This window comes from Ictalurus furcatus, chromosome 18 (genome assembly GCF_023375685.1).
Source record: "Ictalurus furcatus strain D&B chromosome 18, Billie_1.0, whole genome shotgun sequence".
Lineage (NCBI taxonomy): Eukaryota > Metazoa > Chordata > Actinopteri > Siluriformes > Ictaluridae > Ictalurus > Ictalurus furcatus.
The window spans coordinates 7,322,501-7,348,168 of NC_071272.1; the positions used below are offsets into that span (position 1 = coordinate 7,322,501).

The 25,668-nt window shown below is 37.1% G+C and overlaps 1 protein-coding gene across 1 annotated transcript in view; it reads left to right on the forward strand.

The window, feature by feature from the left end:
* onecut2 (one cut homeobox 2) overlaps window positions 1–24,171 on the forward strand; it is a 31,489-nt gene extending 7,318 nt beyond the window's left edge. The window contains exon 2 of the mRNA XM_053648096.1: window positions 13,939–24,171. Coding sequence (XP_053504071.1) covers window positions 13,939–14,225 — 287 coding nt within the window. The 3' untranslated portion in view covers window positions 14,226–24,171. The remainder of the gene's footprint in view (window positions 1–13,938) is intronic.
* The last annotated feature ends 1,497 nt before the right edge of the window (window positions 24,172–25,668 follow it).

Genomic DNA, 25,668 nt, shown 5'->3' on the forward strand with positions numbered 1-25,668 from the left:
GGGTATTTGTCCACACACGCTAGACAGGAGCAAAGGGCAAAGTTTTGGTCTCTTAGCTAATTTAAAAAAAAAAAAAAAGATTTTATTTTTTTTTAAAACCTTTGTTCCTGTCAGCAAACACTCTCGAGTCCTCGATCCGAAACACGAGTTTATCAAATCGTGCTTAGAGACTCACGCCTTTCTCTCTCTTACATCATTCTCACATCAGGCCAGGTTTTTCTCCGGCTTTAGCACTCTACATCTAATAACGCTGTGTCTGAGTGCCGCCGGTCTGTAGCCGTCGTCTCACTTTACTCCAACGCTTCATGCTGGCTTTTATGGGTCTGTAATAATAACATGTAATATCAGCTTTATAATATAATAGTATAACGATGAATATACGGACATATTGTCGTAGCTAGGATGAAGCAAAGACTGCTCAGAGGGTCAGAGGTCATCACGGTTATATTTATGTAGTATTATGAATGCATAAGTTCTGGAAAACATCCCTGAATTACTCACTGTTACTTGTGTATATTTGTACATATCTGTAAGCCATGAGAGTAGGACTGCGTGATAAATATTAGTTTAATCATGATCATGATTTTTGCAACAGTTAAAAAAATATATATATATATATATATGTGTGTGTGTGTATATGTGTATGTGTGTGTGTATATAATTGGCTGTGATAACACTGATCCAGTGTCAGATATTGGTTTTAACTGACGTATTGAATGCACATAATAATAAGCATATTGGAAATTGTTTGCAGAGTTTATTGGTGTCTTTAGTTGTTTGTTGTGTTTCTTTGGAGTTGGTGTTTCGTTGTTGTTTAATATTTATTATAGGGCTGGGCAATGTGAAGATAAAATAAGGATACTGTGATCAATTACGTCACAATACACGTTTCGGAGATATCGTGATATCTTTTTGTTAAATTTTGTAGCTACATACTAACTAGAAACCGCTGACGTGACGTGAAAATGTTCTTAAAATTTTAAATTGCAGCGTAACATTTTTAAACGATTTCCTTAGTGTTGAAGATTTCTTTCTTTCTTTATATAAATAAACGCGTTACTTTTCAAACATAAAAGAACCGTCAATATAGCTCGGCGCTAATTTGCTAGTAAAAAGCTTGACCTTAAATTAAACACCACTACAGATCAGATCAGTCGTATGTCGATCCAAATCATTATTTATATATGTTTATATAAAACGTGTAATGGAAAAGCCCAATAAAAGTATTTTGCTTCTAAGTGGGCTGAATAATTTGCGAGATTTTTGGTATTGAGTAAAAATAATAATAATGATGATGCTTTTAGCCGTAATTGTTCGCCCTGATGTCGGAGGAACCACTTTAGAAGCAATAAAAGTTAAAAAGTCGGTTAATTGACGTATCAGAACTCCAGTCAGACGGCAAAGCGTTCTCAGTGACAACCGAATAAATAAAGGTAATACGTTGTACTAGACCTAATCAAGAGCTTTTCGAATATTATAAGAATATTTACAGGTCTCCATGCAGAAAAATGATAAAATAATGTCAGCATTCTTTGATTGAGTTAGCAAAACTTTAATAAGCATGTCATTAAATCAGGAAAAGGCTTGTAAGGATTGAAATGTGGAATAAAATCCTTCGTTTTGTTTCTTTAGAATTGCCAAAATTGTCAAAAAGTAGTTCGGTTTTCCTCATGTAATCCTGCAGTGTCAAATAACACTTACCTTCTTTCTTATTCAACTTAAACTAGCTTGAAAATACAAAATGTAAAGTTCCAGTCGAAGCGTTCCTCTGAGCGTTTCTCTGAAACCACGTGACATGGACGTGTATAATGGACGTAAATGTTGTGGGATAGTAGGGGGGGAAATCATCTAATCAACCAGAGATAATAAAATGCTGAAAAAGTGCTTGGATTTCACATGATGTTTGGAAATTGATTGAAAACCTCTGTTTGGTGTTTGTTGAGACAAAGCCTGATTAGATTTCCTGTTTTTAAACCTCCTCTTGGCTTACTTTTCTGCTTTTACACAAGATTTAATCACCAGCTGCGTTATTACATCACACGCCAACGTCTGTGATTGGCCGTATCTACGGTGATAACTCCGTCCCCAAACAAACCTTTGAACTGCTGACATCATCACGTGTCCGAGCGCATTCTCAGTCCCTCGGGACAGACCTTCAGCCTTCCCGTTATCCATGCGATTAGCGAGAAATGTGTGTGTACGATGGCCACCTCGCTCTCCTCCTCGGGCCGCTCTGAGAGATCAGGTGATGTTTCATTGTGCTGCCGAAGCACATGCGGGATTAGAGAGCAGTGGCCGAAGAAAGCTGATACACCAACAAACTCTTGGCTCTTACGACGAGAGAGAACTTACTCGGAATTCTCCGTTCTGATTGGTCACAAGCTGGAGAGTAACGTTCTAGCACAAGCAGTGCGACTCCACGTAATCTAAGCATCATTAACAATCGATGGATTAAAAAAAGTACTGTTGTTTAATTAATATCTGTATCTGAAGTTTTCTGTAGGGGGACTAAGGAGTCTCCAGTGTCAGTCTACAGCACAAAGAGCTTGTTGCAGTTTCAAACGTTCTTGGTAACATGACAAGCTGCGTCATTTTGCATTATTAACTTCAAGAGAGAGAAAAAATATACAGTATTTAACATTTACGGAAGGAGTCTCAAGTGTCAGTGCTTTGTAACATCCAGAGATAATAAAAAAATATATAAGGTTTAGTTTTCTGACATCTTTAGGATACAGGAGTTTCTCTGCGTTTTTTTTTTCCTCTAAAGAGTGAGAGAGAGAGAGGAAAAAAGAGGGGATGGTTGGTGAGGGAACGATGTTTCACGACATTAAACGTAACTATTAAACTAATAAAAATTGTGAAATCGTTAGCATTCGCGGTGGTATTAGAGGGGAATTTGCGATTATGGTGGTAGCCGTAACGCCGTTTTCTTCATCACACCACCCCGTCATTGATTATTGATTAGTTTCCTACAACGATGCAACACAAAGTGTTTTATTCCTATACATAGCGCATCCCTTTTTCCCCTCGCGGCCTCTTGGCTCGCGCTCTTTCATCTCGCCTTGTGTCTTTTGCCTTTCGTTCTCTCCCGGTTCTTTTTCTCAGCGTCGTCTCAAGTGCCTGGCCTGCACATTAAGAACATCCGCATATGCACAATATGACACAGCTAAGTGCAAGGCTGTAACATAATGCATTTACCAAGTCCTTTTTACTCGCTCTCACACACTCACGCTGCTCCCCGAGAGTGCTTGTCCCAATCACATGATGGTGATGTGATACTACGAGCCGAGCCGAGATGCCTTTATGATGAAGAGTCGGACAGTAAAAACCCCTCCTGTGTGTGTGTGTGTGTGTGTGGGTGTGTGTAGGTGTGTGTGTGCTCATCTAAAAGGCTACACTGACCTGTATTACGCCAGTAGAAGTGCGTATGTGTGTGTCTCTGGACTATTATGTGGAGGTTTCACTCATCAAGGAAACATCATTGCTGATCATGTTTTGTGGTGAAGTATTGATCTGGGGCACCCCCCTCCTGTTCCTCCTATTCCTCCAATCTCACCCAACACTGATCACTTCTTTCTACCCAAAGCCTCTCGCCCTCTCTCTCTGTCTCTCACTCACTCACACAAACTTCCTGCCCAGCGTTAATGAACGTTCAGCGGTTTGTGCCGTAGGTAATGTAGCTAGCAAGTGATACTAGCTTACAATTAAGCTAAAGGTTTAGCTGGAATCACACGCACACCTGCAAGAGCTTTGTGGAGATGTCTCAGACTCACTGATGTGGTTTCTGATTCACTCTTATCTTTAAAAATGATCTAAAAACTTCGGGGGGGGGGGGGGGGGGGTTTGTTTTTAGCACTAAATCTCATTGGGTTCAGTGGCTTGAAGTTTGAAGAGCAGAGTTGTGTATTAATTTATACTAATTTAATTTCTCCAAACAGACTTATTCTGTTTCCTGGAGCTGTTGTGAAAAGACGTTGCTGAGCCTCATCTGTCAAGCTCGATACGGACAAATTTACGTATAAGGAGACTCGCTGCGATTTTATATATGGATTAGTACGCTGTCCAGTTCAAATTTATTTCAGTTGCACTCACGGCTTTAGTGAAAATTTGAGAATATTTCATATTAATGACTTGAAAGAAAGAGATCCAAAACAAATCCAAACAAGATCAGCCATTCGATTAGAACAAAACTAATGGCACCCTAGGAAAGTTAGAGTTAGAGTGTGTCTGTTGTAGTGGATGCACTGCAGTGGCTGAGCTGCATTACTGGAAGACGCGCTTAGAAGCCGTTCTTTCACTGTTTAGCTTCGCAATTTAATAGGTTTTGTGGGCGTAGCTAAAGGTAAATCAGCTGTGCCATGAACGTGCTTGTTTTTATTTTATTTTTTTTCTTTTGGTCTGTGAAAACATTTAAACACAACTTTATTGAAAGATTGATTTTTTTTTTTTTTTTTAAAGTGCATTATATTTACAGTAAATTGTGCCTGTTTCATTCTGGCCATTTTGTTGTTGTTGTTTTTTTTAATCTTTGATATTTCTGCTGTTTGTCTGAAATAGCCATCCGTCTTTTTCTCGTTGATCCGTCTCCATCCGGAGTACACGTTGAGCAAAACCTACGGAAGAGGAGCCGTGCTTTCTCAGCGTGTCCCGGTTAGACTGCGCCTCCATGTATAATTCAGAGCGATAACTGACTCCCTAAAGGCTTGTGTTCTCTCAGCCGGGACGCTTCGTGATGAGAGGATCCTATCCTTTCATCCGATTAGAAACTTGTCTGCGAGGCCACACCAGCATGCATTATCCTGAATGCTAATGAGCCCTCAAAACAGCAATTTTGCTAACTGCGATGCAAGGCAAAAAATTTAAAGTAGGCATTAAAGCAATTTATTCCGTTAATGTTAGCTACAAAATCATTATCATGCATCAAGCAAAAAAAAAAAAAACAAACAAACCCAAAACAAAACAATCTATAACTGTTTAAGTGAGATTAAGGGTCAATTACTGACTTGTATTGTGTCACTGTTGTGATGTTTCTGTGAGAGCTTCATGGGAATAAATCGCACATTTAGAGCACATTTAGAGATAAATTTGACGCAGTCTTCCACTTTAGAATCTGTATTCACACAATTCACACGGCTCAGTTAGTACGACAAGACATGAAGGTTCCGGTTAAGGACAGGGCTTGCGTTCACGGAATTAAACAAAATCCTAAAACGTGACCCTTGTTTGTTAGAATTCATATCATTATTTCTCGAAATTCTGAATAAATTCGAAACCGGCTGCAAAATGTGTTTGATAACAGTGTTTCAGTTTCATGATGATGCAGCAAAAATCGTCAGACTAGCAGGATTACTATTACTATTATTATTATTATTATTATTATTATTATTATTTGTCTGTTTGAGATCAAATTGAAGTAGGCCGAGCAAAAGGGTCTCAGACACGAGTTCTCTGTGAAGTGGGGTCTGCGAAGGTTTTGAGAAAAGGTCTACGTTATGCTACTGTGTTTAGTGGAAATGGTTCAGTTTAGTATGTAGGTTTTTCGCTGTGAATGGTCCCTTAGATACGTCCCTTTTTGTTTATGGTGCACCGTGTGAGGAGCACTGACTGAAGAAAAAGAGGTCCAGGAATCGATGTCTTGAAGCGCCGACATGATTTGCAGTGGTCTGAGGGATGGTCCGTCTTGGCAGGATCCTTGTAGATCAGTTCGTGCTTGGGGATTTAAATCCCAGGGCTGTTCTTCTTCCCATAGGGTGCAGGAAGTCAGGAAGTGGTGGTACGTACTAGTGGCTAGTGGCACCTTCGGGACCTACATAATTACATAGATGTAATATTCTAGGGTTTGATCTGCTCCAACGAGTGTAGTTTTTGTGAATATTTTGCTTGTGATCAGCGATTGGAATATATCGACTGCGTTTCCTTGTTTCATTACAGGCTTTCATAATTAGACGTCAAAACAAAACACACAGAGCCTCGGGCCTGCTATTAGTTACCCGAGTCCTACTTGAAACTACTGGAGGTGTTTGTTTGAGCCTTGATTTGAGACTTTTAGCTCATTTAATGCCTGATTTATTCTAAATATCGTGGCCTTGATAAGACGAGCTGAGCTCAGTCTGCTATCGGAGTAAGCGCTTTTTACTCTGCAGGACCTACAGGAGCTGAGTTTGATGCCCTTACTGTAGAAGCCTAACATTGATTTACATTTGGCAGAGGAGAAGGATAAACCCGGAGCGGTAGAGAGGAGCTTTTGCTCATTTGATGAAAGGCCAGGGAAACCTAGCGGTATCGATCCGATCGATTTAACCCTTACCCCTTTAGAAAAGCCCTAAAGTTTTCACCAACCCCCCCCAAGAGATACAGGATTTTTGATTTCCATGAGCTGTAATCATCAAGATTAAAACAAAACATAAAAAAGGCTAGAAATATTTCACTTTATGTGTAATGAATAAAATTACGGGGGGTGGGGGGGGGGGGGTTGTTGAGGCTACAAACTTTTCCACGATATTCAAATTTTTTGACATGCACCTGTAAATCAGTGTCATATAGGCTACAGTACTGAGGGAAAAATACATCTCTGAAACAATGCACAGAGGAACACATGCACCAAAATGCACATTCAATGGTTATGGGTAAACACTTTTGCTGTATAGTACATTTAAAAGTAATTGAAGATAAATAATTGGACCTTTTAAGCAGACAGTGTAGGCTTGCTGTTTGTTTAATTTGAGTTTCAGTAACGTTCACACGTTTACTATGCACTCACACACTCTGTACAAATCTAGGCCTAATAAAGAAATAAAGACACAATAAATATCCATCAAACTGCACTTTTATTATCATTATCTGATTTGGCTTCCCTGTGAGATAATTAAAACGCTGTGATTTAAAGGAAACTCGTTCAGGTTTATCTACCGCAATTAAACCCTTAATTCGGCAGATAAAACATGAATAAGTGTTTCCTGCACACCTTTATTAGCTAAACAGCTGGTATTCATTCTCATTTCTTTGCAAATAGGTCTGTTTATTGGCTTTATTTTTTTAATGAACATGAAAAGAGATTTATTGACGCTGCTGAGAACTCTCAATAAATGACTTTTAATACATGAGTAAGCATGTGTGAGTGTAATCTAGGGGTTCTGCAGCGCCTGCTCATGATGAAAAATGAGCACAAATACACATAGTGATATGTTAAGTGTGTATCCTGCTGTAACACACCCACGCACATGAGCTCGTGTTACTGTCCCAAGTATTGGTCACTCCTGCCTCCTGGTGGTCAAAACAAGCAATGATATCACACACACCCTAGAAATGATGGGATTTTAGAAAAGAGAGATTAAGGTTGTTGCTGTTAATGTTATTGCTTTATATTTTACAGCAATATGTTCAATCAATATCCATTAATATTCGACAATATTCATCAATATTCATCAATATTCAGCAATATTTCACACGAAGTAAAAACGGGACATGAGATCCTAAACAAGAATGTGTGGTTCCACAATTCCACACTGTTTACTCTTAGAACCTAATACTAACTGCATAGTTTTGCGTGATTTTCCAGAAGAAGAAGAATAAAAATAAAAAATTTTGGTACAAAATATAAAGTGTTCTTGAGAGGTAGAGAATATTTTATTATCTTTATTAGACATTATAATATTTTATATATTACATTGCATTGATTTATTTTAAGTAGGCCTGTTATTGCATAATATTAGTTGCCAATTTTACTATTTTGTTTTTGACTACTCTGTTTTGTTTTTTTTACTTCATACTGTAAAGCAGTTTGAGCTGATATTATTATTATTATTATTATTATTATTATTATTATTATTATTATCATCATTAATATTACTATTATTATTGTTATTATTAATATGGACTATGTTCAGCTACATTTTAAGACTTTTCTATGCTTTGCATATAATCCATGTTATTATTGGGACAGAGAACTGTAAAGCTGTGGTTCTTAAAGTATGACGTATAATTGTATTATTATTATTATCATTATTATTATTATTATTTAATACAATAGGGTAAAATTCTACATAGAACCTTTAATTCTTTCCCTAAAGGATCAACCTGAAAAACCCTTTAGAGCGATCTCAAATGAGAACTATTTTACCTTTCCTTAAAGAATTACCTTCAGTCTATAAATCCGCAGTCATAATTCTTTAGCTGTTGTTGTTGTTGTTGTTGTTGTTACAGTAAACCGAATAATAATCGTTTTCCACAACACAGATTTTTCCATGTGGTGGAACTTTTTTAAGGTCTACAACAAAAATAGTCAAAGATTAACATTACAAATATATTCTTATGTGACAGCTCTACAGGCTTTTTATGTATGTATCTAGCCTGTTTTCTAAGTTTGGATGATTTGGAAACGAAAAAAAGAAATCCGAGTCACCTCACAGGGTTAGATTTGTTGTGGGGTTTTGGTTAGATTTTGAGCTTAAGTATTAGGAGAATAGGAGAAAATCTATCATGTAAAATACAATTTGAGGATGGAGAAACAAACTATTCAGAATAAAAGTAGTTTGGACGTCAGTTTAGAAAGTGCGAGTGGATCAAGAGCAGGTCCGTGGTGTATGACAATCTACATGAAATGTAGCTATACTCGTGCAAGAGAAAAGTTGGTTAATGTTCGACAATGCCAGCCAGCACGAACTGTAAAAGCCGGAGACGTATGGGAACAAGGCGGACATCAGCCTCAGCACTCAGCCGTGCTTTTATGCCGTTTATGCACCTTTTGCTTTGTGCATGAATTATACATGCAGCATGGAGATGTGCCGGTGTGCATTTCTCTCTATCAAATATTTAGCTCAGCAGCGCAGTTTGAGGACGAGGCTGGCCGGTTTTGTGGCGCTCGCAGGTCACCGAATCTCCGTCTGCATGTCTCTTTGGCAGCCATTTTTGTTTGCAGTGCTTTCCTTTAGTGCGCATTTGTTTTGTGTGTGTTGCCATTTTGAGTTTTGTGTATTATGTGATGGAGGAAGGCCAAGCAAACACACACACACACACACACACACACACACACACACACACACACACACACCATGTGTTTATTTGCAACGTTACTTGCTGTTTCCTCTTACATAATAGTTTTGTACTCAATTGCACACTTAACCTGATTTCTATCGATCGCGCCTGGCCGTACTTGTGCATACTTAATTCAGAGAGGTAATCAAATAAAATCTTAAACTGTGTGTGTGTGTGTGTGTGTGTTTGCATGGGGGGTGGTGGAGAAGGAGCTGATGCAGCATTACGGTTTACACTATCATTCTGTCATTAGTTTCCGGGTACACACATCACCTCGCTTGTGTTTTCATGCTGTGTTTTTTTTGTTTGTTTGTTTTTTTGCCCGACACTTTAATTATAAAAAGACAGACACACAATTTGAAATAGTCACACACACTTCTAAACAGCAATTAGGCGTGTGACTTGAGCGATCCACAGCCGAGGGAAAGCTTAGCCCCTTTTATTACTACAAACTATTAGAAGCTTGAAAAGAAAATTCTGTTAAATCCAGCCATTTGCATTCCAACAAATCGTGTTTATTTCCATTTTTCCGGTGGATTCTGAGAACTGAGGTCTGTTGAGGAGATTTCATAACTCGGTTCTCATGTTTCTGTTGTCCCTGTGTGGAAAGTGGCTCGATTGTGTTGCGTTGCGTTGTGGGAATGATTTGGACGAGGGATGGGGGGGGATTATGAAGGGAGAGACGCTGCTCGATAGAAAAGCAGACACTGTGGAAATATTGTATGTTTATGGCATAAACTCTGCAGTGGATTGGATCAGACAGTATGCCAAATCTGATCTGATACCAATCCAGTCCACATACTGATACAATATCACACATCATTAATCATTATTCATCTCTACCAGTTAAAAGATGATGCGTTTAGTAAGCTGGGCCCAGTTCAGTACATCTCCTTTTCTTCTTTTCATATTTCTCCACTCTTAAATCTATTTCACATTTCATAAATAGTTACCAATGATTATAGATATGAAGACGAAGCAGAATGGGTCTAGGAGCTAGGGTGGGGCGATATGACAAAAAACATCATGTCTTGATTCTCGAAAGCATGATTATGTATTAGAGTATATAGGTTTGCTAAAAAAAAAACAAAAAAAATGTTCAGTGATACTTTATTCAGCATCTACAAAAATTAATGTACTTTTATTTTTATATTACAAAATTATATTTTTATTTATACTAGTAACACTGAAAAGCAGAAAGAAAATTAAGATCTGTAAAAAAACAGTAACATTTTACCATTTTAAAGATTAAATACAAAATTTTAACAACACATCACCTGCTTGTAGTCGGTCTGTAATTAAATATATTACTACTACTACTACTACTACTACTGCTGCTGCTATTACTACTATTACTATTGCTGCTACTAATACTACTCTTAATACTATTACTACTAATACTACTACTACTACTACTGCTGCTGCTATTACTACTATTACTATTGCTGCTACTAATACTACTCTTAATACTATTACTACTACTACTACTACTGCTGATATTACTACTATAACTATTGCTGCTACTAATACTACTACTACTGCTGCTGCTGCTATTACTACTATTACTATTGCTGCTACTAATACTACTCTTAATACTATTACTACTACTACTACTACTGCTGCTGCTATTACTACTATTACTATTGCTGCTACTAATACTACTCTTAATACTATTACTACTAATACTACTACTACTACTACTGCTGATATTACTACTATAACTATTGCTGCTACTAATACTACTACTACTGCTGCTGCTGCTATTACTACTATTACTATTGCTGCTACTAATACTACTCTTAATACTATTACTACTACTACTACTACTGCTGCTGCTATTACTACTATTACTATTGCTGCTACTAATACTACTCTTAATACTATTACTACTAATACTACTACTGCTGCTGCTACTATTACTACTATTACTATTGCTGCTACTAATACTACTCTTAATACTATTACTACTAATACTACTACTGCTGCTGCTACTATTACTACTATTACTATTGCTGCTACTAATACTACTCTTAACACTATTACTACTAATACTACTACTACTGCTGCTGCTGCTGCTATTACTACTATTACTGCTACTAATACTACTCTTAATACTATTACTACTACTACTACTACTGCTGCTGCTACAACTACTATTACTATAACTGCTACTAATACTACTCTTAATACTATTACTACTACTACTACTACTGCTGCTGCTACAACTACTATTACTATAACTGCTACTAATACTACTCTTAATACTATTACTACTACTAATACTACTACTGCTGCTATTACTACTATTACTATTGCTGCTACTACTACTATTACTATTACTGCTACTAATACTACTCTTAATACTATTACTACTACTACTACTACTATTACTGCTACTAATACTACTCTTAATACTATTACTACTACTACTACTACTACTACTGCTACTACTACTATTACTGCTAATAATACTACTCTTAATACTATTACTACTACTACTACTACTATTACTGCTACTAATACTACTCTTAATACTATTACTACTACTACTACTACTGCTGCTGCTGCTATTACTACTATTACTATTGCTGCTACTAATACTACTCTTAACACTATTACTACTAATACTACTACTACTGCTGCTGCTGCTGCTATTACTACTATTACTGCTACTAATACTACTCTTAATACTATTACTACTACTACTACTACTGCTGCTGCTACAACTACTATTACTATAACTGCTACTAATACTACTCTTAATACTATTACTACTACTACTACTACTGCTGCTGCTACAACTACTATTACTATAACTGCTACTAATACTACTCTTAATACTATTACTACTACTAATACTACTACTGCTGCTATTACTACTATTACTATTGCTGCTACTACTACTATTACTATTACTGCTACTAATACTACTCTTAATACTATTACTACTACTACTACTACTATTACTGCTACTAATACTACTCTTAATACTATTACTACTACTACTACTACTAATACTACTCTTAATACTATTACTACTACTACTACTACTACTACTACTGCTACTACTACTATTACTGCTAATAATACTGCTCTTAATACTATTACTACTACTACTACTGCTACTAATACTACTCTTAATACTATTGCTGCTACTACTACTGCTAGTACTATTACTAATACTACTACTAATACTACTACTACTAATACTACTAATACTACTCTTAATACTACTACTACTACTACTGCTAGTACTATTACTAATACTACTACTACTGCTTCTACTACTAATACTACTACTAATACTAAAAGTATTAGTAAAAGTAATTTTATAGAAAGAAATCACAATATGTCACAATTTATCACGATATATATACAGTACATATTCCAGTATAAGCAGATAATATCTCATTTCAGTTGTTAATAAATTCTCACGTTAGGAAGATTTAGTTTTCTCTCATAACAAAACGAAACGAAACAAAGTAATGTTTGTTTCATGGAGTCTTTCAGTCGTGAGTTCAAATCTCAAATCCCAAACCCTGACAAATGCCCAACTGAGACCTCAGAAACTTGTTTAGCGTGTTAAAGTTTCCAAATATTCTCAATTTGCGTAAAACTTAAATAATAGCACGTGCAATACGACTGAATATAAAGACATAACATCACGTCTGTGTGGTCTTGCCACTCTGCTGCATGACACACACACACACGCACACACACACACACATATTTCACCTTTTTCTCACTTATTCCACTCTTGTGTTTTCCTCCTCGTTGTTGTGTTGTTTTATTCGAGCCTCCGTGTCCCTCTGGCCTCAGCTGATAATGACCAGGAGATCATGTGTTGAAGCCTCTTTAACTGCACACGGCTCCCCGGCTGCACCGAGGCCTAAAAATACCCCGCAGCTTCTCCTCACATCCGCCAGATCGTTTGGAGAATCTTAGTAGCCACGGAGGCAATTACCTGGAGGACACTTCACTTCTCCTCAGATAATCCTGGACGTTTCCTGTGAGATATGACGATTGATCTGAGGAGCGCTGAGGCGAAAAAGTGGGACTTAAAGATCTTGCTTCATATATCTTCGGAAATGGAACATTAATAATAACATTTCTTTTTCTTGAAGTTAATAAGACAAAAAAACCACACACACACACAACTTGTCATGTTACTGGCACTGGAGACTCCTTCACAAAATGTTAACTAAACATCATGTTATGGAAAACTTCACTGTATCAATGATTTTTAAGGCTTTTTTTACAGTAAGTTTTAATCAGTTTATGTGACAGCATTCGCTGTTACTATAGAAACGATAACAGTTGAAGGAGTGCCATGTAGTTAATTAAAATCGGGTCATGTGGAACGTTTTTGTGAGAAGATTCCTCATGACTAGTCCACATCTGTGCTGTTTACTACATTGAAAGTCAACATTTTTTTATTTTGATTTCACAATTCCGCTCAGTGTTGACGAACAATATAGAAGCTTGGAAGTTTGTTTAGCTGTTGATAATAAGCGTAATCACAGTGTATTTTTAGTTGTGTGGATTGTTTTCTTACCCGTTCGTCCACACATCTGAGAGAAATATCGATATTTGAGATGGTTTGGTCGTGTTTCCAGCATCACTTTTACAATATTTGTGTAAAAAAAAAAAAAAAAGACTTAGAAAATGACTTACTGTGCTAGCAAGGAAAACCATTAGCCTGAGCCGTTAGCTAGTTTAGCCACCTAACAACAGTTTTCTGATTACTTCTGATTATTGTCTCTCTAAAGCACAAATTAGCTAGAACTAGATGTTTTTATTTCTTGGAGAGTAAATTTCATTGACATATTGACGTATAATAACACGTATTTTTTTTCTTCTTCTGTTTTCTTCTTTTTTCTCATCTTTCTTGCTCTCTTGGAGAAGCATGCAAAAGAAAAGAGCAAGACTCCGGCAAGGAGAGGAGCAATACACCAAAGAAATCGCGCCTGGTTTTCACAGACCTTCAGCGGCGAACGCTATTGGCCATCTTCAAAGAGAACAAGCGCCCGTCCAAAGAGATGCAGCTCACCATTTCACAGCAGCTGGGACTGGAACTGAGCACTGTTAGCAACTTCTTCATGAACGCGCGCAGACGGAGTCTGGACAAATGGATGGACGAAGGCAGTCCCGGTGGAGCCTCATCCGCTTCCAGCACTTGTACCAAAGTCTGATTATTATTATTTTTATTTTTATTTTTTTTGAAAAGCCGGGGTGGGGGTGGGTGAGGCAAAAGATGTGGGAGTTTGTGGATTGGGGTTTGTGCACCAGACCAAAAAAGTTATCCAAAGAAGAAAAAACAATGGGGTGGATGCGAGGAAGGGAGCGGGGCTGCTTACCGCTAAGCGTAGCAAATATTCATCATCATCATCATCATCATCATTATAAGAATCGAATGGCGCTAGGTTTCAACAATTTCCGAAATTGCTTCGTCTTAAATATTTAATCAAAACCTCAAAACTGTTAAACGTCAAAATAGTCATTCCAGACGGAATTTTCCAGAGTGCATGCCTGAAATCAAAGCAGATCCCTTTCATGTAAGCGTCCTTTTCAGCCATGCATTCGGGAGCTTTTTTTTCAAAATCCCAGCTGCCTAGACAAAAGACTGAATTCAGCAGGAAACGGCGAACGATGCGTGCATTAGCAATGCCAAAAAAATTTAAATAAATCCATGCTATTGTAGCATCTTAAATAAACATCCGAATAGTCATGGTCCTACTGACAGGTGGAGAAATTTCCCTGGTCGATTTTACACTGTCTGCCTATTGGCAGGGATGCAAGCACAAATCTATCATAGTTAAGTAATGGCAACATTCAGGAAAAACACAACCGCCCATGTAAACACACACACACATCATACAGAGACTGCTATGATTTTGTTAAGTGGTCAGCCAGGTCTACATGAGCACAAATGTAAAGCACATTTCATTTGCAATAGAAGAAAAATAGAATAAAAAGGGGGCTGGACCATCAAGATTGTTCTTCAATCATTAGAAAAACTCAGGACGCCGTTTTTATGATGCGACTGAAGAACGTCCATTAACCCTTCGTAACCCTTCGTAACACTTCCATTACGTCATGACGGTCAAATCATACGATTATTTAACCCGTACATTCACCAACTATGGCAGCTTCATTTGATTATTTCCATTATACGCAACACTCTCTAAGGAGCTCCATGAAAGTGAACTGGCGTTGGCAATCAGGGCCTTTCTAATAGAATAAGAGGACAATCTTCTACACCAATGCCTGTCAGTTTCTTTCAAAGCTTCCTGGGAAAAGGATCGATGCCGAGACCGACAGGTCGATCGACGTGTTTCCAAAAACGCAGAACACAAATCTCGCCCGCCAGCGCAAAAAACATTTTCACACGAAGAAGTATAGCTAACTTAAACGACTTAAACGTCCAACCGTCGCCATTTCAGTCCATCGTTCACCGCGTCGTCGAGTCGCTTTTTTGTTTTAGGAAAAAAGCAGCCAGTACGCAGCCCCGTTCCCAGCTCCAAAAGCAGGCCAAAGGCTTTATGGATCATTCAAAACGGACACTTAAAAGACTTTTTCTATTTATTACTGACAAATCGAAACCAAAGAAACTTTTTTTCTGCACCTAACTGTTCTACAAATGAGAAAAAAACAAAAAAACTGTTCGAAAGACGACGAAGAAAAACCCAAAAAAAAAAAAAAAAACCCACACCAAAAAAAAACCCACAAAACGGAACAGCGACAAACAAACACATGATGAAGAATAGAAAGAAGACGAAGACGACAGGGACGACGAGGAGAACGATGAAGAGAACTTTGTTCTTTGTTTGAGACTAAGGGGGGAAAAAAACGGGAAGCAGAACAAGTTTCGGAAACCATCCGTGGCAGAAAACAGCCACTCCCTAAGGCAGAAAAAAATGTGTCTCTCTCTCTCGCTATCTTAAACAAATAAGTTGAAGATTGTCTTTAACGTGTGCCTATGCAGTTTTTCACCAAAAAAATGGGAAAAAAAGAACAACAAGAACCTCATCAGCTACAATACCAAAGATTCCTAATTTACACCCAACGGCAGTTCCCTGGTCTTGTTCCTCTTCCCTTTTGGTTCCAGTGCTACATGCATGGAGAACGTACATGTTCACTACGTGTATGTGCGTGTGCGTGCGTGTGCGTGCGTGTGTGTGTCTGTGTGTGTGTGTTGTGGGTTCAATCATGGGAGCTCTAGGAATTCGGTCTTTCACACTCATCCATACAGATTAATCCAAGATGTAGGGTCAATGAAACAATCATTAAACTTCAGCATACACCAACACCAAAGCAGCGAAGAATACGAGATCAATGTTTATACTAAAGATCACACTATAAAACGATTAACCACCAATTTTTACACTCATATGTGGTAGGATTGTAAAAAAATGAATAAATAAAAAAGATTGCTCATTGATCAATGTACAGTAGTTAGATGTACAGGGCAAATGAGTTTCCCAAAAGCATCGCAGCACAAAGATTATCTCTAAATGGTTGAGCGAGCATCACACTGAACACGCTGTCTCTCTTTGCCGGTTATGATCAACTTTTACGATGCCTTTGTGAAACTGGATTCTGGGTCCTAGTACCTCCCAGTTAACGGAAAACTCCACCCTGAACGACTTCCATATTAATCCGTAGTTCAATTCCAAGTTTAGTTTAAACTTCTTTCATCAACATTCAGGTCTTAAAACAGCACCGAATTAGCGAATTAGCACCAGAATCACTAAGCACATCAATACGAATATATTTAATGTGTTTCAGGGTGGAGTTTTCCTTTAATATCACAATTTTCATCCACTGATATATACTATTTGATACAAGCGACCGAATCTGAGCTCCCATGTTTGCCCGAAAGCCGTGATCAGGTGATCCGAGTCGAAACCACACCCAGAAACTCCATCGATGTCTACACGCGCTCGCGTGAAAGCCAACATTTACCAACGACATAACTGATACCGGTTCATCATTTCCGAGGAAACTGCTGAAATATCGGTCGAATAGCTTTATCTTTTCATTTCTTTCTCTCTTTAAAGCTTCGAGTCCAAAGATGGCTCCAGTGGTTGCAACCTCTTAATGACCTTTGGCATGTAGAGGTCGCCCTGGAGTCCACTTCCACTTTCACCTCAGCCAGGTCTGTAGAAACAACCTTGGGTACGGAATCCAACCAAAAAAGAGCTTTACGTTTGTTGCTTGTCTTTAGTACTTAATTGTTCGCCAATGCCTACAGTATGTATGATAGTTTCCTAGGTGTTTTTTTTTTTTTTTTTTTGCAATATGTGATTATTTATGTAATTTATATTTGTTATAATTGAACTTAATTTAAAATTGCCAAAAAATTTCCCTTGGAAACCCTTTCCCCTTGAGTAGCTTGCCAAAGTTTACATTCTGGTTTTGTTTTGTTTTTTTTCTTTGAGTGTCTGACACTGTCGAACGTATTTATTTATGCCAAAATGTGCTAGTACATGTGCATAGCTTTGTTTTTGTTTAATTATTTAATGTTATTTAATTAGCTTTAATTCTTTGGATTAATATTTATGGCTCTTTTGAGAATTTTAGCGCATCGAAGATGCAGTGCTTGCGTCCTCCTTTGTTAATTTATTTTTAGTTTGCTTTACTTTAAAAAATAAAAAAAAGCAATGTATTTAATTTTATTTTATTTTTACATAGATTCTAATGACAATGTTCCAAAATGTAGTAGCTGCCAGATTTTTAGCAAATGTAATTTATTTTTTGCCCCGTTTTTTTTGTTGATTTCCCTCCAAAATGAAAACAATCTGTTATTGACGAATATTTTCCGAATGAGCACTGTATCTCGCCATCTGTGACTGATTAACTGTCATCTTCGCATCCCGCCATGACGGACAAGCAGTTCGTTTTCAGCCTGACCTTACTGACGCGGATTGGACAGGGCAACACGTTAACGGAGATCAACGTAGAACTCACCAAAGATTTTTAAGAAAAAAGAAAACAAACAAACAAAACCACGGACGCTGAGAGACCGTTTGTTCATTGCTTCACTCGTAGAAGGATAACAGAGGATTCCCTTAAACACTAGCTGCTTCCAAGACTGACTCGTGTGCGTGTACAAAAAGTCTTTCTATTTCTATAGTGAGAACCAAAGAGGCTACCTCACTGAATTTTCCATTTGTAATTTTAATCGTGTTGATGAAACCAAAGATACCAAAGATTTTTTTCCTCCCTCTAGTACGGTCTGCGCTTGACTCCATGCTGTTCACTTTGATAAATCTCACCCTCTCTATTCTGAAAACCTCCCCCAAACCCCCCAAATTACCCCCTAACTACACCTTCTCTAAGCTCAGTACAGTGTGTTTCAGGATGTCCCTCACTGGTCAGAGATCCTAAAACCAAAGCTAATAACCAAAAATCACAGTCAGGCTGGAGGTTTTGCACAGTTTAACCATTATGTGTTAACAAAAGATCGGGTTTTTATTCATATCGTTACAGTATTATTTCAACTTGGTAAGAATTTGCAACAAGCCAGCTTTCTAGACGGCCTAATAAATTGAATAAAAATACCAATTTCGCATGAGTTCAGGTTGATTACTTATGACCGAAAGCATTAACAATAAAAAGTTTGGTAACGTAACTTGCAACATGTTCAGAATCATCTTGTTCATGAAGTAAAGTAACAGGTTGTTGAGTCTATACAGTAGATGGCAGCTTTAAAGGTACAAAGGTCCAAGTATCTCAAGGGTACATTTTACGACCTTATTTGAGTGAAATAAAACACATTAGAAACATAAGAAACAAAGGACATTCGCTTGAGTTTATCACCCAAATAACAGGCACTTTAGGAATAACAATCGTAAATTTCCCAAACAACGAAGAAGCCAAAACGATAAAAGATTTGCGAAGCTGATAAATGAAGATAAACACTTTATCAGATCAGTAACATGTAGTAGAGAAAGCTTCTTCAAGCTTTTTTAAAAATGTAAACAGTACATTTCAGGATTTTCTCCCCTAATTTCTGACCCTGATATAGAAAATTTATAAAAGCAGATGATCTAAAAAGTGCTCCCAAGTTATTTCATCATGGTTTCACGATCACAAAAAAGCATTTGCTCCAACCGTAGAGATTCGTAAAAACCGTCCAAAGTCTTAACGTGCTCTCACGTTTTCAAATTCATTACAATTCACGTGAAAAGAGACGGCGGTCAAAGTTCGATCTGGAGCGGGATTAGCGCACATTTCTTACAACTTCTTACAAATTGTTTGAAATCCAACTCCATGACTGTGGGTTTTAAATTTATGAATGAGATCAGATTAATTATTTGTAATGTTTGTTCAAAATTCAGCCAAACAAATGATGTGAAATGGTCAGATTGTTCAATCTGAACGAAAACAGTTTTTCGTTTGTTTTTTTTTTTCTTCAAATAAAATAATTCTGTCTTTATTTCAACCTGAAGATTTCAATCTTGAATCTCTCCATTGTTTCCAAAGTTCTTCTACAATTACATGATTTCATATAATTAAAAAAAAAGTTTGTCCCCCCCCCCCTTCCCGAGAACACTATAGCGCATTATTTGATCAGAGTTGTGGTTTATTTGATTGATTTATTTTTATTTGGTTTGATGGAAAAATGATCAGGATTTATCGTATGGCTTTATCATATGGCTAATAAAATCTACTTTATATCTATTTCCCAATGCAATATCCAGTAATTGTCAGGTAGAGAGGCTACCATCTGAACCAAAAGCTATGTTCAAGAAAAGCTTTTAACCAAATTCACAAAATCTCAAAAAAAAAATCCAAATATAGCCTACTCATCGAAAAACCAAAGAGACTGCTGAGGAGAACCTTCTGGAAAACACGGCAGAGCTGCATTCGGTGTAGTGGAGAATCGAAGATAACAAATGGCATGTGTGATTGAAGCTATGGAGAACTGAAGCTATCGAGAATTTCCTCATGGAAAAAAACCCCCGATTCTGTCCGTTTTCAGCTAACGATTTTTAGAGAGCGCTCATACTCATCACAAAGTATGAGATAACCCTGGGATGAGTGCCTTGCTTGAACCAAAGCGAAGTTTTCGACCTCTCCGTACTTCTTCTTCCTGCGTATACCTCAGCGTCAGTCGGACCTGCGCACGCTGGCCAGGTTTATTGGTGCTTTGCAATACAATCATGCAAAGAACAACAACTGATACCAAAGGCTTTAAATAAAATTCCTTTCTCCTCATTCTCTCTCTCTCTCTCTCTCTCTCTCTCTCTGTCTCTCTCTCTCTCTCTCTTTCCACTCAACGGTTGCATAGCTTTAAAAAAGAACAAGAGCGGGGTGAAATAAATAAAAAAAATACATACATTTTTTTTAAAATAAAGAGCGGCATGTCTAAAGCGCAGACCGTGCTTTTCCTTTACCAAAATTTTTCTCAGATATACCTCATAGATAATAGTGTTTAGGGTAATGTTATTATAGTGTATGTAATAAATTATTCACTTGCTCTTCTTTTTTTGGTAACTGTGACTTTACAAGACGAACAGAAAAAAAAAGCTTTATACATTTTGAGTTGTGATTTTTGTAATAGTCGAATAGGTGCGCTTACCAAAAACAAAAAAAAAAAACCTAATGCTTGTCTTATCTCTTGTTGATGTGCGGATGATTTATTTTTTTCTTCCATATTTTGTGGTACAAAGGGTTTTATCTGGTTTTGTTATCTGCTCTCAGCTTTGTTTAGTTGTTTTGTTTTGTGAGGGTGGGCTCATATTCGTAACGTTTGTACGTTCGGATTAAGAATTGCTGTTTTGATTGAGTCCAAAGTTTACATTTATTTAATTTTTTTGCACGTTCATGCCAAAGACAACTTCCTTCATCCCTCCTGAAAAAAAAAAAAAAATAGCTTTGACCAGCTATGAATTCTGCTCTAATTCTAATCCAAGCTTGTTAGTGCCAATCTGATGCATGGCGAACCTTGCTGGTGTGACTAGCATGGCCTAGCAGCTAGCATGCTGGTTTAAGCTGTTTTTTCCCCCCTTTCTGACTGGTGTTTCATTTCCTCTACTCGTTTTTAGTCTTATCTGTTGTGTAGTAAAACACCTAGCAGTCATTCAAACACTGTAGCCCTGATTTTATGCATGAATAGACTTACAGCTAGCTAGCCGTGTAAAGCATTGGTGTTAAGAATTTGTTCTTTGCTACATTTTTATTTTATTTTATTTTTTTGCACGACAGTCTGATATAGTTTCGGAACAGTTCTGCTGTGTATATACCGGTCCACTTCATCTTCCTCGACCAAAGTATTATGGACAATTCAGGACAAATTTGACACGTAAGATAAACCAAAGTGTAGAATATTTAGGGTATCTATAAAAGTAAGAATGTCAGCTGTACCAAAAATGTCTCATTTACTATCATTACAAATCATCTTTCCTTCTGTTTAATGCCAAAATGCCAATCATTTTGCAAGCCTCGAATACGAGAATACAACCGCATCACAGGATGAACTGTACCCGACAATCTAGTCTAATAATCTTATAACACTTCATTCTGCTGAGAGAAAAATGGTACTATGAATATACCCTCAGAGGTCCCACAGTGTACCTTCAGGTCCAAGTATATACCTTAAAGTAGTTTTAAAAGTACATTCCATTGACTTTCCAACAAGGCATTCCTCAAGGCTACAGTTTAGGACCGTTTATTTTGATTTTTTTCCTGCATTTTATTCTGTATATCCTGCATAATTCGAATAATATCTTAAACTGTCCAAACATTGTCCAAAGATATATCCATTAAACAGATTAAACAGACTGCGAAGGTTTATTTAAATAACACTGTGGTGTGTAAGCTGATCAAAATCGAAACAATAATCAGTGAAGACAATAAACGAAGATTTACCAAATTAGTAACTTGTACTAGTGAAATGTTTTGAATGGTCCTTAAATGAATTTATGAATATGAAAGGGATTCCATGCATTAAAGAATCATACGTTTAAAAACCGGGTGATTGAACGGATCAAAATAATTTGGTTGGATCGTTGTTCTTCCACATGACGTCGTGGGAACACAAATTGAAGGAAATCATAATGATTTCTGGATTTCATCATAATTTCAGGAATCCAACAATGTTTTTTCCTTTCTTTATTATTTTTTGTACCATTTCTTAAATACTTCCACAAAGGGAAATTGTAATAGCCTAGATGTAAAAAAACAAAAACTTCATGATCAATGCAACAAAACAAAAAAAGTCCACGGCAGAGGTGCTAACACGGCTAACAAGAAAGTCCTAGCATGTGTAGAGAAAAGGAGAGAAAAAAAACTAGATTCTTATCAACAAAGCCCTAGTAAGTGTCAGTAGACGAGATGGTTAGGAAACAGCGAGGCAAAAATCCAGTGTGACTTAATAATAATTAGCGACTCTTCCATTTTGTTTTATTGACCAAAGACACCACAGTCTTGTTTTCAATTGGCTCACAAGACTGAGACCTGGGAATTTATAGGCCATGCCTGCTGAATTCTACTAATCCCAGTTGAGTTTGTTTATGCTGATTAATGCTAATCTGATAAATCTGGTGCTAGTGTGGCCTAACAGCTAGCATGCTGACTTTTTACTCTGACTTGTGTTTAACTTCCACTAGTCATTTCTAGTCTTATTGGATCTGTAGCTAAACAATCAGCACTGATATTAGCATGCGTAGATTTACAGCTAGCTAGTCAAACTTCGCCAAGATAAAGTCAACATAAAGTGAACATAAGCACTACAAAAACGCGTCTTTCACATCCGGCGTCCTTTCCCGTTCGGTGAATCGGCTTTAGATGTTTTGATTTTCTTTTTTTTGTTTTTTTTAATTCGTAAAACAACTTCGTAACAAGACTGCAAAAATCATACATGCAACCGTTAAACCGTAAATGTTGGCACCTCTGTCGCTGAAAAGAATATAATGTATTAACGAACACCGTATTGTATTATTAACCAAAGGAAACGATGTCTCGCTACGTGACTACACTACGTGATCTGAGACGATCTAATCAACGATTGTATTTTGCTCGAACTTTATTTCGGTTGATTTCTCCTACACCTTGCTCAGTATTCCTTTCTGGATTATTACATGCAAACGAATGTGATGTAACGTGAACGAAAAAACTGACATTTCAGATCGTTACGTTTTTCTGTCTACGTGAACGACGCTCACGTCTCTAAACGTCGCCTTTCTTTGAACGTGACGTCACAGATGTCATTTTGCTCAAAATATATTCAATCAATTCAGTGCCAATAGATTATCAGTGCTAAATTACACTTCAGTTAATCGAGCTCACGTTTATCCAAAACCAATCCCAGAGCCCTTGAGGCTCTATATTTGTATTACTGGATTTTTATTGTTTTTTTTCCCTTTGGATTTGTTACTGAATTATATGAATTGATTTTCAAAATACTTTTCATTTGAACCCTATTTTGTTTCAATTTCATTTTGTGCCTATACAACCTTCCAAGATGTCCAATTAAAAAAATATAAATTTCCAAAACTGAAATGAAACTTTCTGTATTTTTTTATTCATTTCTTTTTAATGTTTTGAGTGCATACTGGGTCTGATTTCTTTTTTAAAAATTTTTTTTTACTTTGTTGGGGAAAAAAGCTCAGTGTATGAACCTCCTACAATCTTGTAGGAACTCGTAGGTATTTGAGTATTCGAGCCTCCCATCTTTGCAATATTAATATCTGTGTTTGAATATAATAGAAAAAAAGGGGGTGGGGGGACAGTTAATGAAAGAAACCCATATGTATCAGTGTTACACGTTTTGATGACTGCATCCAGCATACACTAGAGCTTTTAAATATTGGTAATGAGTTCTTGATGTATTGGGCACTTTAAAACTATAAAACTAATGTAGATCCCAGTCCTCTTCCAGAATTTGTGTGCTTGTGTACTGTTTATCTTCACTGTTTGCTGCATTACGCTCGAACGTTGCTAAGCGCATTAGTGATTTGTCTGCATCAAGCTTCTGACTTCCTTTTTGGGGTTTTTTTTGTTTTTAATTTTTTATTTTATTATTTTATTTCTTTTCCTTCGGTACCTCTTGTTTTTATTCTCACTATCATCAGATGGTAGTGCTGTATATTCTGCTATTAATATCTAATAAACAGCTTTGATTCATTCACATCAAGAGATCACTGTGTGTGTGTGTGTGTGTGTGTGGTTTGATTGAATATCTAGGCATTCAATCAAACACAAAAATGCAATATAATTTCTCAACAGGAAGAACGCTACGAATTGTAATTGTTCTCCTAGTAAGTATGGTTTGATTTTTTTTTATTTGAGATGTTATGCTGCAAAAACAAACTTTCAAGGATGTGAAAAATAAAGAACATTACTTTAGCGATGTTCAGCTTTTGTTTAACAAAGGACGTTATTGATTTTTGAAAAATCGCAAGCTCCGAAGCTCGATTTTGCGTTCATTTCTGCAGTCGCAAATTTGCTTGGATCCTGACAGGACTGGTTGGTCATTACCTCGTAATCGCACAACCCGTCTTGTTTTATTCCTCACTTATTCGACGGGTTGTTAGTAGATTCGGTTGTACTGTTAAAAAATAAATTAAAAATTACAGAAACGTTACATAGTAATATTCTTGCAATTTAAAAAATATATCTATGTTTCGCTAATTTATGCTGTTAGACGACATTTCTGAAGGTTACATGAAAACTTTCAGGACCTGGGAAAACGTTATGTACAGGACACATCCTGCTATAATAAAGCTAAAGGTGCACGAGGAAATAATGAAAAGGGCTCAAATACATCATTCGGGAGAGTGAGATGCGCAGCCTCGGGACCTCACACACACACACAAACACAGAGATCTCTTTTATCATTCAACAGCCTAGCGATACAGATCTCTGCAACCTTTCCAGCAGTCTTCAAGTGGTTCCTGTGGGATTTCTCTTCTCAGACTTCTTACTCCCTCTTTCTTTCTTTCTCTCTCTCTCTCACACCACCCCCATCCCTCAGTTGCTGGGGTAACTGGCCTTGGTGGCCCGCTCTTATCTGCTGACCTTTGGCTTCCCATTACCCAGCAAGGGAGATTGAAGAGAGAGAAGATAAGGCATGGCATTAAGAATTATGGCTCTGTTCCAACTCGCACACCTCTGTCCAGTGCTACATGCTCATCAAGCCAAGGTTGACAGCTTCGACTGAAACCATGTGAATGCTCACGTCTGCACTGAGAGTGAGGGGAGTGGCTAAATATTTTCCCCCATACTGTCCGACCAAGAGGAGAAACTCATCACCAAACAATAAGAAATATGTTCAGTGGGTGTGGCCAAACCATATCCCATAGCCTATTACTGCTTTCAAATATTAATTCATGTGCTTTTAAACAAATTGACTTTCCTACTCATTAAAAAAATATTAAACTAAAGTATTACACTTAATGCACTATTACAAATTTAGTTATGTAACTTTAGTGTATATATATATATATATATATATATATATATATATATATATATAGATAGATAGATAGATAGATAGATAGATAGATAGATAGATAGTAGGCCTACATCATATTATACTACAATATTAGGTCTAGATTAATCTATTTATTAGCTTTTGAAGTGTTTTTGTCCTTAATTGTATTCTACACCGATCAGCCATAACATTAA